This window comes from Malus sylvestris, chromosome 15 (assembly GCF_916048215.2).
Source record: "Malus sylvestris chromosome 15, drMalSylv7.2, whole genome shotgun sequence".
Taxonomy (NCBI): domain Eukaryota; kingdom Viridiplantae; phylum Streptophyta; class Magnoliopsida; order Rosales; family Rosaceae; genus Malus; species Malus sylvestris.
Window position 1 is genome coordinate 35,555,465 of NC_062274.1, and position 17,574 is coordinate 35,573,038.

Below are 17,574 nucleotides of genomic sequence, written 5' to 3' on the forward strand. Positions count from 1 at the left end.
GTTAAGGAAGAGTTGAATTGATTCTGCAAAATTAATCGATGACTAATTGAATCGATTATGCAAAAATAGTCGATGAGGGGTTGAACTGATGCTGCAAAAATTGTCGATGACAGGTTGAACTGATTCTGCAAAAATATCATACGATAGATTTTGTTAGATTAAATGTTAGATGACAGATTGAACCAATTCTGCATAAATAGTTGAATTGATTCTAGTAATAAAGGATACAAACTGATTCTACATATAGTTTCAAAACTGATTATGCAAAAATCGAGGATGAGTTGAGCTTATGGCACATATAAATTTTGTTGGAGTTGTAAGGGTTAAGTTATATTAACAGCCTAAAACTTTAGGGGTATGTCAAGTATTTTAAAACATTATTTCCATGTTTTTGGGCTAGGTTTTTGTTGTTTTTATATTTTTGTCTCTCATTGACATGTTTCAAAACTAGTAGAGTTCCTTGAAATATAGTAAAAGTTTTTGTCTCGATATATAAACTCCCTTATTTATTTCTTTGATTTTACTTTCAATTTATTCTTTCGTAACCTAGGTTAGTTTCTTTGATTTATTTTCGTATTTATTATTGCCAACTAATGTCCTCAACCCCTGACATTTGGTGGAAATAGTTAATATATAGAGAGAAGAACCAACCACTACTCAACATATATAAATTTTGAAAATATTATTAGAATATCTTCTTTCTCTTCTCAGCCAATCAAATTGCAGAAGTTTAGACAACTATCAAAGAGGGACATGAGGTGCAAACACTTTAAACTCCAAAAGAAGTCTTCGTATAGGCTTCAAGCTAGGTGTAGTCTTTAATGTACAAGGACGAAACACTACCAAACCAAAATAAGTTAAAGGGTTAGCCATGTTTTAAATACATTTATTTATTGAAAAAATTGCACATAGAGTATACTTTTGATACCTCATTTTATATTGAGATAACACCTTTTAAACATTTCAAGGTGGGGTAAAAGTTAATACATGTAAAAGATGACATCATTAGTTTTTTTTTCTCTAGAGTGTAAGTTACAAAAATATCCTTCACAGTGGTAAAGTCTTTTCACAATTCCATCACTTTATTTGTTACATCTTTCTCTCCCTTTCTCTCTTCAAGAAATATTAGGCCGAAGGTGAAGTTGTTACATAGCTTGAAAGATTGGAAATCAGCGAGAAAGCTCTCAGATCCAGTTCAATTTTGTTCTGATTTCTTCTTTTTTTTCATTGATTCGACGTTTGGGTCGTGTTGTGGGCGCAAATTCTAAAATTTTTGTACTTTACTTTCTTCCTCACTTTATTGGTAGCCAACAGAGCATATACAAAAAACTATAAAGAAAAAAGGCACATATGTACGAGTAATCAAAAAGCCCTTAAAGGAGCCAGCAAAAGGGGCAAACACCAAACTGAAGCATGGCAAACTTCTCGACCAAGTCCTTGACCTTGAAGTAGCATACGTCAGTGCAGTTGAACTAATTCTGTAAAAATAGTCGATGACGGGTTGAATTGATTCTACAAAAATGTCGAGGATGAGCTAAATTAATTCTGCAAAAATAGTTGATGACTGATTGAACCGATTATAGAAAAATGATCGAGGACGGGTTGAATTGATGTTTCAAAAATGATTGAGGACGAGTTGAATTGATGTTGCAAAAATGATCAATGAGGGGTTGAATTGATTCTAAAAAAACAGTCAATGACTGATTGAATCGATTCTGCAAAAATGGTCGAGGATTGACTCTAGTAATAAAGGATACAAACAAATTCTACATATAGTTTCAAAATTTCAGCAGAAATAGTCGAGGATGTGTTGAGTTTATGGGACATATTAATTTTGTTAGAGTAGTGAGGGTTGGGTTATATTACAGCCCTAAAGCATTAGGGGTATGGCTGGTATTTTAAAACATTCTTACCATGTTTTTGGGCTAAGCTTTAGTTGTTTTTATGTTTTTGTCTCTCCTTGACATGTTTAAAAACGAGTGGAGTTCCTTGAAATATTGCAAAATGTTTCGTCTCGATATATAAAGCTCTCTTATTAATTTCTTCGATTTTATTTTCAATTTATTCTTTCATAACCCAATTATGTCCTCCTCATGTTGTGAACAAAGCTATGGGGAAGCAACTAATGTCCTCAACTCCTCAAATTTTGTGGAAATAGTTAATATATAGAGAGAAGTACCAACCATTACTCAACATATGTAAATTTTGATAAGATTATTATAACATCTTTTTTCTCTTCTCAACCAATCAAATAGCAAAAATTTAGGCAATTATAAAAGAGGGATGTGAGGCAATGCAAACACTTTAAACTCCAAAAGAAGTCCCGGTATAGGCTTGAAGCTAGGTGCAGTCTTTAATGTACAAGGACAGAACACCACCAAATCAAAATAAGTGAAACGGTTAGCCATGTTTTAAATGCATTTATTTATTGGACAAATTACACAAAGAGTATACTCTTAATACTTAACTTTATACTAAGATAACACTTTTTAAACATTTCAATGTGGGACAAAAGTTAATACGTGTAAAAGATGACATCATTAGTTTTTTTTTTTTTTTCTCTAGAGTGTAAGTTACAAAAATACCATGTATAGTGGTAAAGGCTTTTGACATTCCATCACTTCATTTGTTACTCTTTTCTCTCCCTTTCTCTCTTCAACAAATATTAAGCCAAAGGTGAAGTTACGGAGTTTGAAAGATTGGCAATCGGGGAGAAGCCTCTCATATCCAATTCAATTTCATTCCAATTTATCTTTTTTTTTCATTGATTCGACGTCTGGGTCGTGTTGCAGGTGCAAATTCTTAAATTTTTGTATTTTACTTTCTTCCTCACTTTCTCGGCAGCCAAATAGAGCACATATAAAAAACTATTAAGGAAAAAGGCACATATGTATGAGCAATCAAGAAGCCCTTAAAGGAACCAACAAAAGGTGCAAACACCAAATTGAAGCATGGCGAACTTCTCGGCCGAGTCCTTGACCTTGAAGAAGTAGACATTGGCGCAGTTAAACTAATTCTCCACCAAAGGTCAATGACGAGTTGAACTGATTCAGCAAAAATGGTAGATGACTAATTGAACCGATGCTGCAAAAATGGTCGAGAACGGGTTGAACTGATTCTACAGAAATGGTTGATGACTGATTTAACCAATTCTGCAAAAATGGTCGATGACGGGTTGAACTGATTCTAGTAATAAAGGATACAAATTGATTCTACATATAGTTTGAAAGTTGATTTTGCAAAAATAGTCAAGGATGAGTTGTGCTTATGACATATATTAATTTTGTTAGAGTTGTGAGGGCTGAGTTATATTAACAGCCCTAAAGCCTCAGGGGTATGGCTTGTATTTTAAAACATTATTTCCTTGTTTTTGGACTCGGCTTTAGTTATTTTTATGTTTTTGTCTCTACTTGACATATTTAAAAACTAGTGGAGTTCCTTGAAAATAATAAAAAAAATTGCCTCTATATATAAAGCTCCCTAATGATAACGGCACATCATTTATTTGACAATGGAGAGATAATTAGCAAAAGGGAATTAGATAATTGGAGTATTCGTGTCTAAATTTTAGTCGAACTAAAGTTTTCATACCCATACTAAAAATCGGTGAGTAATGATCCCCAAACTTGTCACTATGTAGAACAATTTTATTTTGGATTATTCCATTAGAAATTTTGTCCATTATTTGCTTCCCTAAGCTCTTTATTTTGGATGGAAGTTATAATGGTGTTATTCATAAGGATTATTGCTCCATCTTATAACAAGTTTAACAACTAATATTCACGGTATTTTTTTTCATGAACCAAAACTCTAGTTAGATCAAAATTCATAGACTAATGCTCAAATTTTCTTTAAAGAAACATATAATTTTATTTTGCTCCTATGCATCTTTTTAATTTCTGGTCATCCTTACATAAAAACAACTAAAAGATATAAGGTTTTTTATTTTTGTCAAACGATAACTTTATTCAATTAATTCGAATATCAAGCATCACATCCTTAGCAAGAGCATTGAAATAAAAATTTAGATGGGTAATTAGCTTAAAATAAAAAGAAGAAAGAATTCACAGCGGAAAATTGAGTGTAAATGAGGAAAACTATTTGTTCAATATGATGGCCAGACCAATGCCTTTATAGCACGTCCAACGGGATCCAATCCCCTTGGGGATAGGCGATCCAATCTACTACCCCACCCCCAAAACCCTCTAGCCCAATTTAGGGCATTGGGCTCCAGGTGAGCTCGATGACTCAGTCAGGCAATAATCCACTAGCCCAATATCTGGCCTATGTGACGCAAGACTGACATCAGCCACAATCTAATTATTAAAAAATTGTAAAAATTATAATTTTTTTCTATAAATAAGCAAGAACCACTTTATACTACATTTCAATATTTTCAACTAATTTTTTATTATTATTAGAAATTAAAATAAAGTTATCTTTTATTATTTTATAAAAAATAATATTTTAATATCAATGACCTACTTTTCAGTTTAAAGGTGAAGATATTGGGCAATTACCTAAGGCCCGGGAGGCTAACAACTTTATACGAGCCGCCCTATTGCCATTTCTAGGGCCCTCAATTGGTTGGCAAGCTCTCGGACATCAAAGATTAAGCTCTCAATGGCAGCATCATGTAATTCTATAAATAAATAAAATAAAATAAATTCAGAGCGAAAAATTGAGGGTAAATGAGGAAAAGTACTTTTTATATATGATGGCCAGGCCAACGCCGCCTCTGCCTCTTCAATAAATTCTTAATCCAACTCCTTGCTTTGCTTAAGCCCCGTCGAAATCTCTCTCTCTCTCTCTCTCTCTGTTTTCTCTCTAGATACTCCGCAAACATGTCTGGGGAAGAGGAAGAAAACGCCGCCGAGCTTAAAATCGGAGACGGTAGCTTTCTCCCGCTCTCTCTTGTTCTCTCTCTCTATGTATATATATCTATATATGTATGTATGTATTGCGTTAGATTAGATTAATTAGAGAAATGGTGGGATTTGGTTTTGTGGTGGGCAGAGTTTTTGAAGGCAAAGTGCTTAATGAACTGCGAAGTTTCTTTGATTCTGGAACACAAGTTCGAGCAGCTTCAACAGATGTCTGATGATCCCAGGAACCAAATTTCTCAGTCAGTTTCCCTTTCACTCCCTTTAATCTTTAATCCTTAATCTTCAATCTAGCATAATATTAGGATTCCGATCAGAATGTTGTCTGTTTTGCTTAATTTGTTGTTTCTTTTTGCCTTACCTTCTCAGAGTATTTGAGAAGTCACTGCAGTATGTGAAGCGCTTCAGCCGTTACAAAAATCCCGACGCTGTTAAACAAGTTCGAGAGTATCCTTCAAATTGTAAAAGATGGAAATTTTATCTTCTTTGTTGTTCGTTCATGGTTATGCTGCTACAAGTCTACCACATTTATACATGTGCACCCGTAGAATCTCATCCTATCTTGGACATTGCACTTATGTCCTTTCATTCGTTCCTGGGAGTCGGTGATAGAGACTCGAGTTTGCATAATTTTCTAATCAACCCTATAAATCCAAATTAGCCGGATGGCTGCAAGGTTTCCTGCCTTAGGTTCTTGTTAAGATGCAGATTAAGTGTTGGTTATCTGGTTATTGTGCGTCTCGTGTTAAAGAAAGTAAAACCATAGCAGTTTGGAGTTCAATCATTTATCAGCTGATGGGCAATTTGGCTGAGTTATCTGTTGATGAGAGTATTTGTAACCCTTATGGGCCGCCAGTCCAGATGTGTACTGTTATCTTTCAGATGCTTAATCGGGACAACGCTGGCAATTGTCATAGGAATGGTGGTTTATGTTATTTACTTTTGACATGAAAGCATGATATTTTTTCTTCAAACTTGTGAATCTTAACCAACATTCAGAATCCTTAGTAGATATCAGCTGACTGAGTTCGAGGTAAGTTCCAATTACCTATAATAAACTCTAGAAAGAGAATTTTCTTTTCATTGTTAACACAAATCTTCTTAATGCTGGAATCATTTCTGTTGTGCAGCTCTGTGTTCTTGGCAATCTCTGCCCTGAAACTGTTGAGGAAGCTATTGCTATGGTGCCATCTATAAAGGTATATCCCACTCATCCAACCTTTCCGAGTGGTGTTTATGAATTTGTCAGTATGGATATACATAATGCTTCGTAGGAGCGAGCAAGTTTAATGTCAGTTAATTTCCAATGAACAAAACTTAATTCAAGTGCAGAAAAAGAAATCTCATTGATTTCCTTCTGAAGTCTGTAAGTCATGCCTAGGGTTTACTTGACTCTAATTAGTATCTATTAACGGAGCCTCTCTTATGCAGGCAAAAGGACGGGTTCACGACGATGATGCAATTGATAAAATGTTGAATGACCTGGCGCTAATCAAGAAATTTGAGTAGTCTGTCGCTACTTCTGTTCCATATGACTATGAAAGGTGCTGTATTTATGGCAATGCAACTCCGAACGTCTTTTTGTAGCATATTTTGTAATATTCAGAACTTGACTGCCAAGCAAGCTGTCTTTGGACAGCCACCAACTTCAAACCTTGTGTGTGGATCTTACATGGATGTAGTTGAATGAATATTATGACACTAGTATTCGTGGGTGATGATGCCCTTGAGTGATTTGTTCTGAAGTATTCTGAGTTTTGTCACAAAGGCTTAATGCCATCCCAATGTGCTTTGAATGCAATGTAGTTTTAAAATTCGGTTAATTGATCGGTCCAATTAGTCAGGTTCTTGTGTCCAATCATATAGAACAAAAGAACCCGGACGTAGCCAAGTTGTCTAACCAAAAGTTGACTCCATCGACTTATTTTTTCAAAAAAGTTTCCTTAAACCCATTAAAATTTGTCAGTCCACCCTCTAAGTGTGTCACATGTCAGTCGCGCAACTTAAATTGACGAATTATCCTTGCCAACCTGCCTACCCATCTTACGGCCTAGCTTCAAGTGAAACCGAGTTGGGTGTTTAGAACATCGAACTCGAATCCTGTCACAAGGACTCTCCAAGTATATACGCTATAGGATCATATTCCATTTGTACACAAATCCTATAGGCAATTGAAACACCGTGTGCGTGTGGCAAGATTTTACCAGTAAGTATTTGCATTCTCTCAGCAGAAAAACTGTCACATACTAAAATATCAACCATGTATACATCACATCTCACCAGTCTCGGTAGCCTGTTTCGAATGGCCAATGAGACTTCCTTAAGCATAAGCGGGGACAAATTTGAAATTCTTCAAGCTTTACCAGAAGGTCCAGAACAAGAGCTCTTCCGTGTCAGCGCCACTCATCAGCAACCATCAATAACCAAGAGACAACGCCTTTAATATTCCCGTATATGTATGTATAATAGCCATGAAGAGGCTACATCTACTGCACCGATTCATGACAAATAACCATGTTCAGCTAGCCCATTAAAAGATTTCTCGACTTGTACCACAACAGCTTCCTCTATCACAAGCCAGTTCCCATACTTGGACGTTCCTTGACCATGTTGACAGCAGCTCTGCAAAATATCAAATTGTTTCTGCATAAAATTAAAGGGAACCTACGTAATAAGAGACCAAATAGCAAATACTTGACTCACCTTGGAACAAGTGTATACCATAAGTGTCATCCAGTTCCAGTTCTCCAGTGACTGCCTCTGACAATCATCAGCTGCTTCTTGTAGAAAATATAATAATGGGGGCATTAGTTGCATCTCGTACTTCCTTGATCCACCACATAGACTACATCTCCCCGGATCTCCTTCAGCCGATGTAGCCAGGAGTGGCTTTCCACCATATGAATATCTGAGTACACAAGATATCATAAGAAATGACAAAAGAAAAACGCGGAGTTGAAAAATAGATATCATTCCTCGGTTCCAAGTCTAACAGTGATAATTGCTGGGCCAATTTCGAAAGACATGAAAGATGCCAAAGTCTCAGACAAGCTTCCCATCAACTTCACACTCGGTTTCTAATTTAAGGTCGAATATAAGCTTAACAAGTATTACTTTCCAAAGGGGAAGTGAAAAATGAAAAAGCTCTACTCACATGTGGTCGCAAGGTTTTGAAATCACACATTATCACATGGAAATTGAAACAAAATTATGTCCAGGTACGCTAGTAAGTAACTCCTCATTGGTGAGGCCTAAAAGAAAAGATTTTTAAAAGGGAAAATTATAGATACAACTCATATGCTTTCGTCTACAAGACACTTCATCCTTATGGTTCAAATCAGAGAGAGAGATGAAAAAATTATGGTAAATTGGTCATCTGATATATGCAGTTACATGAAATTATTTCGGGAAAAGATCATATGACCAATTGACCATATCATAGAGCCATAGCCTTTCAAGACCTATATGAGATTAGTAATGAGTAGCAACAAATAGACCTTGAAGAAATTCACGACTAAGCATGTGAAGATGGGATTTTCAAGGGAACGTTACCAAAGCATGTGAAGATGGGATTTTCAAGGGAACGTTACCAATATATGAACGAGTGGGCTCTTCATATCATACAGCCATCTCAGCATAGTGTGTAGCCAGACATTGGTTCACATTGTTGCAACACCACAGATGGAAATACCATCAGGGATGGAGTGTGGCATGTTCACATGGCCATGGGTGACGGCGTGTGGCATGGTCATATATAGCTATTCAAACTAAACAATTTTTCCCCAAGGGGTTGGAGTAAGCAGCACTCTTTCCTAATTTTCCCCCTTCCCCCCAAAAATTAAATAAATAAATTCGTGGAGTTGATATATGTGTGTTGCTCTGCAATATTATGTTAAATAAGCCCGAGTGATTTTCATGTGCTTCTGCATCATAGTGAGCTTCGCATTGGTATTGACCACCAAACACATTGTAAGAGTCTCCACAAATTTAACTAATTTTGATAACAAGCTACAAATGCAAATGAAGTGCAACTAACTACTTGCATCCTAATTTCCATCTACTTGAACATCTTAAGTTTCATTAATTCAATACCTGAAACATTGTTCTGGGTGTGCATCCAACCGTTTCTTGAACTTCAGGTATGTCCTGTCAGCTGTCAACGCTTTATCATATTCATAAGCTTCCTCAGCCCACGTTTCATCTTGTCCGTGATCCTCATTATCATTTCCTTCTTTTGCAATGGAAAGTGATGAGTAGTTTGAACATAAAGAAGTAAGATCCTTTGAGGATGACTCTTTTTGAGTGTATACATAAAAACAAGGCACCACTGCACAAGCACATTAAACAAGTTATACCTCAGAAAAACCTAAAACAACACTGAAATGGCAACCCAGCACATAGATTTTACTGAAAAAGAATGTCATTGAATGGAAGAATTTGAATCAGTTAAGAAAAAGAAATACCAATTTACAACAAACAATAAATATGTAAATAAGTGAATCATGTTGTACACACACATAAACTTGGTTTTTCAAATTAAGCAAAAGTTTATATGAACAAATGGTTTTTACCCTTATGTATGAAGAAATGATTTTTACCATTATGTTGCAGTCAAAGTGGGATAGAAACTACAATAATTTATAGGCAAGCTAATTTTGGTTACTTCGTCCCTTAAAAAGAAAAGAACTTATTCATCTCACAATTATTTAATGACAAGTTTCGTTCTCCCACATCATTACATTTGTAGCCAACCATCCACTTTGTGCAGTTTTTTTTATGGTACCTTTCACACTGAACCACCAAAAAGACTCTGAACAAAACAACAACGAAGTGGCATATTTTAGCCACAGAGAAAAATGCAACAGCCATAGTACAGTACATGTACAAAGGAGACGAAGCTCATGAAATGGTGGCCAAAAAACACATACAATTATAAAAGCTTGGAAACCAAGTAAGGGGAAGCTAAGCTGAGATTTATTCTTCTAAAAGACATCCATACCAGGTGTGTCAACGTCTGCCACTTTTTCCAACTGACTTGAAGAAGATGGCTTTGTAGAAGTCTTACTGTGATCATTTCTATGAGGTTTCTTGGCAGTAGAAGCTAATCTCGCAGCATCATTAAATGCTTTACCCAACTCTTCTAGATTTATATCTTCATCATTTTCATCGTCCAAATCCTCCCACCAGCTGGCATTTGAAACCGGTACTGATGAAGTTGATGGGACCACTTCCAGAGAAGAGGTAATTGGTTCCTCCTCATTGTGTAGCTTTTGAACACGCAGCGCTCGCCAGCTGCATGATATAAGATACATCATAAGAAAAACCAACAACGCTTGCACCAACACTAATATATTTTGCAGTTAATATCAACTCAGATGCTTTAAAATGACCTAAGAGGAGTGCTCCCACATTTTGGCATTAGACACCCAAAAATAAAAATGACACGCTCTTCAATCTGTACGATTTTACTGGAAATTGGGGCATAAACCTGGAGAATAAAGAATTAAAAATCACGGCCTGTATCTTTTCGAAGGATATGTCATTAAAACGTAAAATGATTAGTTGCCAAAGTAAAACCTGTGCAACAAGACTTAATCTACTTCCACATGCACTGCACTTAAGCAGATCAGGCGTGACGGATTCCTCAGGGAGAGGCCAGTCCTGTTACAAAGAAAATAAAAGGGGTTCAAAAACTCAACACTCGTATACTGGAAGAAAACATGAGAAGATGAGCAGCAGTTGCTCACAGGTAATCCGCCAATCTTTGTAGTATAATGATCAGATGTTTCACGAAAATCATCAGCCCAGGGTCCCGGCATGCCTAGTAGGACTTGAGCCATCACCCGAGCTACAAGCCATAGTCACAAATTAAACAAAGAGCTGAAAACACAAATTCCAGCACATACAGCTAAATAAACAAAATAAGCGAAATCAATATAAACGAAAAAACAATAGATTTGAGGCTCTCAAGTGCAACTTAAAACAATTTGTTTGAGAAGCAAAGCACAAACAAAAGAATGTCATATGCTTCGTAACACTCCATTTATCCTTGGAATTTTTGTGAGTTTATTCAGTGCTGTCCGAGCAAAAAGAATTTGTCAGAGTTTCGGCACACTACCCTTTGTTTTTAAGAGCAAAAAGTCTGATTCGCATAACTGAAGAATTAAACAAAGAAGAATTAAACGAAGAAGTAGTTACATTAGCAGAGGACACCGGCGGCAACAATGGTTGATGCCTGATGAGGACTGAAAGAGGCTGCGCTGCGGTGCACTGCAGACTCTCTGGATGGGCTATAATTTACCTAGACTGATACGGCCCGCCCAACCCCCGCCCTAATTTTATTTAGCAACACCCCCAACTTTTCGTTTGATTAAGGCATAATCGGATAAATGGTCCCCGTGATCATAAGGTATTCAGATGATAGTCCATGTGGTAAAAAAAATTCGGATTTAAACCCCTGTGGTCACAGTCTGTTAGGATTTATGTCCTTCTGTCATTCCTCCATTAGGTTTAGGTTGGCAAAATCGGATAAATGGTCCTTGTGGTCATAAGGTATTCAGAAGATAGTCCATGTGGTAAAAAAAATTCGGATTTAAACCCCTGTGCTCTAAGTTTGTTAGGATTTATGCCCGAAACTAGAGGTTCTGTCGTTTCTCCGCTAAGCTTACAGGTGGAGCAGAGTTTCTCTTAGTAGACGCGACAGAATGAGGTGGAACTAATAAATCACATAATTCATTAAAATTCAAGATCTAATAAATCAAATAATTCAAAATGCCTTTATAAAATTAACGAGTTTTTAACTTCCGAATATCCAACCGATTAATTAATTTTTTACTAGCCTCTTGCCACATGCATACGCGTGTGGCAATTGACATTTTTATATATCTTTTATTTAAATAATTAATTTACATATGTTTTAAAAAAAATATTTTTTTTAAAAAAAAAGAAATGAATTAAAAACATGAAACCACCCACTAATGTGGGAGGTTTTGGTTTTTTTTTTTTTCTATAATTTTAAATATTAAAATCATTCAAAATAAAAATATGGTTAAATAATTTAGCTTCTTTTGGTTCAATTGTAATTTATGAAATTCTTAAAGGACAATTTATGGTATTTTGAATGTTTCACCATTTTAGGGTGCTCACTTTATATATATAGATATAATAGATATATATCTTTTATTTAAATAATTAATTTACATATTTTTTTAAAAAAAAAAAAAAAATTAAATGAATTAAAAATTATTTAAATCCGAATTTTTTCTACCACATGGGCTATCTTTCAAATTCCTTATGACCACGGGGATCATTTATCCGATTTGGCCAACCTAAACCTAATGGAGGAATGATAGAAAGACATAAATCCTAACAGACTTAGACCACAGGGGTTTAAATCCTAACAGACTGTGACCACAGGGGTTTAAATCCGAATTTTTTTATCACATGGGCTATCATCCGAATACCTTATGACCATGGGGACCATTTATCCGATTAGGCCTTTGATTAATTATACGCATATTTGTCGATTTGCGCCGTAAATTTGTATAGAGCTACCAATTTTCTTCTTGAACTTTAATTTTACCCAATTGCTTCCTTGAATTTTTTTAAATAGCCAATTTCTTCCTATGTTAGATTTTAAAAATTTGCGTTCAATTTTCCATTCATCTTAATCACGGAAACAAACACATGACAACTATATGAGGGCAAAAGAGATGAAAAATTGAATGAAAGTTTTTAAAATCTAATGCCAAGGGGGAATTGGCTATTTAAAAAAGTTCAGGGATAATCAGCTAAAATAAAAGTTTAAGAGGAAATTGGCTAATTTAAAAAGTTTAAGGGGGTAATCGGCTACAATTAAAGTTCATGGGAGAAATTGGCAGATGCATACAAGTTCACGAACAAATCAACAAATACCTCTTAATTATATAACGTCATCTCCTATCATCTTTTCGATTTTACAGCAATGTTTTTATTAAAATTGTTGAAAATGTTGTGAAATATATGATTGTACAAGGAAGCAAACCAAAATAAATTTTGGTGACAACCATTGAAAGCTTTATGTGAGAAAATCTTAGGGAGGTGAAAAGTTTTCTTTATGCATGTAAAGTTATGGTGGATCAAAACCTCTATATATTGAGGTATGTTTGTATCCTCAATACAACACAACAAGATCAAAAGTGAAGGTAATAATATCAATCTCACTCCCCACTCTTTACCTACATCCATTGTCTAATACAGTTACGAAAATAAACAGTGTGATATATTACTCCTATTCCACTTCGATTTTTAGCAAAAGTTATCTATCTCTCGCTTTTGCCTATTTGTAACATGTTATCAGCATAACTCTCTAACCATAACCAGTTTTCATTTCCTTTGCCGAAAAATGCTTCCCTCAAGGATCTTAATGTTTATCTTCCTTCTCTTCCTCACTTGCTTTGTGATCCCTCACCACAATAAAGAATTACTACCATCATGCCTTCTCCTAGTCCTCAATTTAATATTTACTTTTTTTTTCTTATTTGGGGTAGCTCCTAATTGCTAATCCAGTGTTTATTTATGTTAATTTACTACAATTTTAGATGGTACGGTACAATCACTTATCATGCACTGCATTTTAGATGATGCGGTATAATTGCTCATCCTGCACTGCATATTTAATTTTCCTGCTATTTGAATGGTGCGGTATAATCCTCCATTGTACACTACATTATTCTAATGAGAGTGGTTCCAATCGTCTTCCACATTAATTTTCTCTCTTTCTTGTACTAACACTTGAGTATAGACTTGTAAACTTGGTTAGATATATTGGGTCTGGATCGGGTTCAACCCGACTCATTAATTTAATGGGTCATCTTTGATATCCCACATCGCCCAGGGGAGTGATCCTTAAATGTATATTCTCATCCCTACCTAGCACGAGGCCTTTTGGGAGCTCACTGGCTTCGGGTTCCGTAGAAACTTCAAAGTTAAGCGAGAAGGAGCCTAGAGCACTCATAGGATTGGTGACCCACTTGGAAGTTGCTCATGAGTTCCCAAAAACAAAACCGTGAGGGAATGGTAAGCCCAAAGCGAACAATATCGTGCTATGGTGGTAGAGCGGGCCCGAGATATGGTGGACCCGGGTCGGAATGTGACAAATGGTATCAGAGCCAATCCCTGGCCGGAAGTGTGCCGACGAGGACGTCGGGCCCCTAAGAGGGTGGATTGTGACATTCCACATCGCCCAGGGGAGTGATCCTTAAATGTATATTCTCATCCCTACCTAGCAGGAGGCCTTTTGGGAGCTCACTCCATTTATCCTTGGAATTTTTGTGAGTTTATTCAGTGCTGTCCGAGCAAAAAGAATTTGTCATAGTTTCGGCACACTACCCTTTGTTTTTAAGAGCAAAAAGTCTGATTCGCATAACTGAAGAATTAAACAAAGAAGAATTAAACGAAGAAGTAGTTACATTAGCAGAGGACACCGGCGGCAACAATGGTTGATGCCTGATGAGGACTGAAAGAGGCTGCCCTGTGGTGCACTGCAGACTCTCTGGATGGGCTATAATTTACCTAGACTGATACGGCCCGCCCAACCCCGCCCTAATTTTATTTAGCAACACCCCCAACTTTTCGTTTGATTAAGGCCTAATCGGATAAATGGTCCTCGTGGTCATAAGGTATTCAGATGATAGTCCCTGTGATAAAAAAAATTCGGATTTAAACTCATATGGTCACAGTCTGTTAGGATTTATGTCCTTTTGTCATTCCTCCATTAGGTTTAGGTTGGCAAAATCGGATAAATGGTCCATGTGGTCATAAGGTATTCGGAAGATAGTCCCTGTGGTAAAAAAAATTCGGATTTAAACCCCTGTGGTCACAGTCTGTTAGGATTTATGTCCTTATGTCATTCCTCCATTAGGTTTAGGTTGGCAAAATCGGATAAATAGTCCATGTGGTCATAAGGTATTCGGAAGATAGTCCCTGTGGTAAAAAAAAATTCGGATTTAAACCCATGTGGTATAAGTTTGTTAGGATTTATGCCCGAAACTAGAGGTTCTGTCATTTCTCCGCTAAGCTTACAGGTGGAGCAAAGTTTCTCTGAGTAGACGCGACAGAATGAGGTGGAACTAATAAATCACATAATTCATTATAATTCAAGATCTAATAAATCAAATAATTCAAAATGCCTTTATAAAATTAACGAGTTTTTGACTCCCGAATATCCAACCGATTAATTAATTCTTTACTAGTCTCTTGCCACATGCATACGCGTGTGGCAATTGACATTTTTATATATCTTTTATTTAAATAATTAATTTACATATGTTTTAAAAAAAATATTTTAAAAAAAAGAAATGAATTAAAAACGTGAAACCACCCACTAATGTGGGAGGTTTTGTTTTTTTTTTTTTTCTATAATTTTAAATATTAAATTCATTCAAAATAAAAATATGGTTAAATACTTTAGCTTCTTTTGGTTCAATTGTAATTTATGAAATTCTTAAAGGACAATTTATGGTATTTTGAATGTTTCACCATTTTAGGATGCTCACTTTATATATATATATATATATATATATATATATATATATATATATCTTTTATTTAAATAATTAATTTACATATTTTTAAAAAATTTATTTAAAAAAAAAGAAATGAATTAAAAATTATTTAAATCCGAATTTTTTCTACCACAGGGGCTATCTTTCAAATTCCTTATGACCACATGGACCATTTATCCAATTTGGCCAACCTAAACCTAATGGAGGAATGATAGAAAGGCATAAATCCTAACAGACTTAGACCACATGGGTTTAAATCCTAACAGACGGTGACCACAGGGGTTTAAATCCGAATTTTTTTACCACAGGGGCTATCATCCGAATACCTTATGACCATGGGACCATTTATCCGATTAGGCCTTTGATTAATTATACGCATATTTGTCGATTTGCGCCGTAAATTTGTACAGAGCTACCAATTTTCTTCTTGAACTTTAATTTTACCCAATTGCTTCCTTGAATTTTTTTAAATAGCCAATTTCTTCCTATGTTAGATTTTAAAATTTTACGTCCAATTTTCCATTCATCTTAATCACGGAAACAAACACATGACAACTATACGAGGGCAAAAGAGATGAAAAATTGAATGAAAGTTTTTAAAATCTAATGCCAAGGGGGAATTGGCTATTTAAAAAAGTTCAGGGATAATCGGCTAAAATAAAAGTTTAAGAGGAAATTGGCTAATTTAAAAAGTTTAAGGGGGTAATCGGCTAAAATTAAAGTTCATGGGAGAAATTGGCAGCTGCATACAAGTTCATGAACAAATCAACAAATACCTCTTAATTATATAACGCCATCTCCTATCATCTTTTCGATTTTACAGCAATGTTTTTATTAAAATTGTTGAAAATGTTGTGAAATATATGATTGTACAAGGAAGCAAATCAAAATAAATTTTGGTGACAACCATTGAAAGCTTTATGTGAGAAAATCTTAGGGAGGTGAAAAGTTTTCTTTATGCATGTAAAGTTATGGTGGATCAAAACCTCTATATATTGAGGTATGTTTGTATCCTCAATACAACGCAACAAGATCAAAAGTGAAGGTAATAATATCAATCTCACTCCCCACTCTTTACCTACATCCATTGTCTAATATAGTTACGAAAATAAACAGTGTGATATATTACTCCTATTCCACTTCGATTTTTAGCAAAAGTTATCTATCTCTCGCTTTTGCCTATTTGTAACATGTTATCAGCATAACTCTCTAACCATAACCAGTTTTCATTTCCTTCGCCGAAAAATGCTTCCCTCAAGGATCTTAATGTTTATCTTCTCTTCCTCACTTGCTTTGTGATCCCTCACCCCCAATAAAGAATTACTACCATCATGCCTTCTCCTAGTCCTCAATTTAATATTTACTTTTTTTTTCTTATTTGGGGTAGCTCCTAATTGCTAATCCAGTGTTTATTTATGTTAATTTACTACAATTTTAGATGGTACGGTACAATCACTTATCATGCACTGCATTTTAGATGATGCGGTATAATTGCTCATCCTGCACTGCATATTTAATTTTCCTGCTATTTGAATGGTGCGGTATAATCCTCCATTCTACGCTACATTATTCTAATGAGAGTGGTTCCAATCGTCTTCCACATTAATTTTCTCTCTTTCTAGTACTAACACTTGAGTATAGACTTGTAAACTTGGTTAGATATATTGGGTCTGGATCAGATTCAACCCGACCCGTTAATTTAATGGGTCATCTATGATATCCCACATCGCCCAGGAGAGTGATCCTTAAATGTATATTCTCATCCCTACCTAGCACGAGGCCTTTTGAGAGCTCACTGGCTTCGAGTTCCGTAGGAACTTCGAAGTTAAACGAGAAGGAGGCTAGAGCACTCCCAGGATGGGTAACCCACTAGGAAGTTGCTCATGAGTTCCCAAAAACAAAACTGTGAAGGAATGGTAAGCCCAAAGCGGACAATATCGTGCTACGGTAGTAGAGCGGGCCCGGGATATGGTGGACCCGGGCGGGATGTGACAAATGGTATCAGAGCCAATCCCTGGCCGGAAGTGTGCCGACGAGGACGTTGGGCCCCTAAGGGGGGTGGATTGTGACATCCTACATCGCCCAGGGGAGTGATCCTTAAATGTATATTCTTATCCCTACCTAGCACGAGGCCTTTTGGGAGCTTA

The 17,574-nt window shown here is 35.8% G+C and overlaps 2 protein-coding genes across 4 annotated transcripts; one reads left to right on the forward strand and one right to left on the reverse strand.

Moving 5' to 3' along the window:
- Positions 1 to 4,729: 4,729 nt before the first annotated feature.
- LOC126604488 (DNA-directed RNA polymerase II subunit 4) lies at positions 4,730 to 6,631 on the forward strand. Its single transcript, XM_050271764.1, has 6 exons — positions 4,730 to 4,893; positions 5,017 to 5,125; positions 5,253 to 5,330; positions 5,883 to 5,916; positions 6,014 to 6,082; positions 6,315 to 6,631. The coding sequence occupies exons 1-6, from the start codon at positions 4,845 to 4,847 to the stop codon at positions 6,390 to 6,392; spliced, it is 417 nt and encodes a 138-aa protein (XP_050127721.1). The 5' UTR covers positions 4,730 to 4,844; the 3' UTR covers positions 6,393 to 6,631.
- Positions 6,632 to 7,071: 440 nt separating this feature from the next.
- On the reverse strand, positions 7,072 to 14,394 carry LOC126604487 (uncharacterized). 3 transcript variants are annotated; one of them, XM_050271762.1, is made up of 8 exons: positions 14,333 to 14,394; positions 10,631 to 10,731; positions 10,461 to 10,544; positions 10,274 to 10,371; positions 9,883 to 10,175; positions 8,976 to 9,210; positions 7,587 to 7,791; positions 7,072 to 7,505 (listed from the first exon to the last, which is right to left on the reverse strand). In XM_050271762.1, exons 2-8 carry the CDS (start codon positions 10,721 to 10,723, stop codon positions 7,383 to 7,385), a joined length of 1,131 nt encoding a protein of 376 aa, XP_050127719.1. In that variant the 5' UTR covers positions 10,724 to 10,731; positions 14,333 to 14,394; the 3' UTR covers positions 7,072 to 7,382. The 3 variants fall into 3 exon arrangements, with proteins under 3 accessions (XP_050127719.1, XP_050127717.1, XP_050127720.1); XM_050271760.1 differs by lacking the exon at positions 14,333 to 14,394 and adding an exon at positions 11,082 to 11,225; XM_050271763.1 differs by lacking the exon at positions 14,333 to 14,394 and adding an exon at positions 11,082 to 11,198 and having other exon boundaries at positions 10,631 to 10,763.
- Positions 14,395 to 17,574: the final 3,180 nt, after the last annotated feature.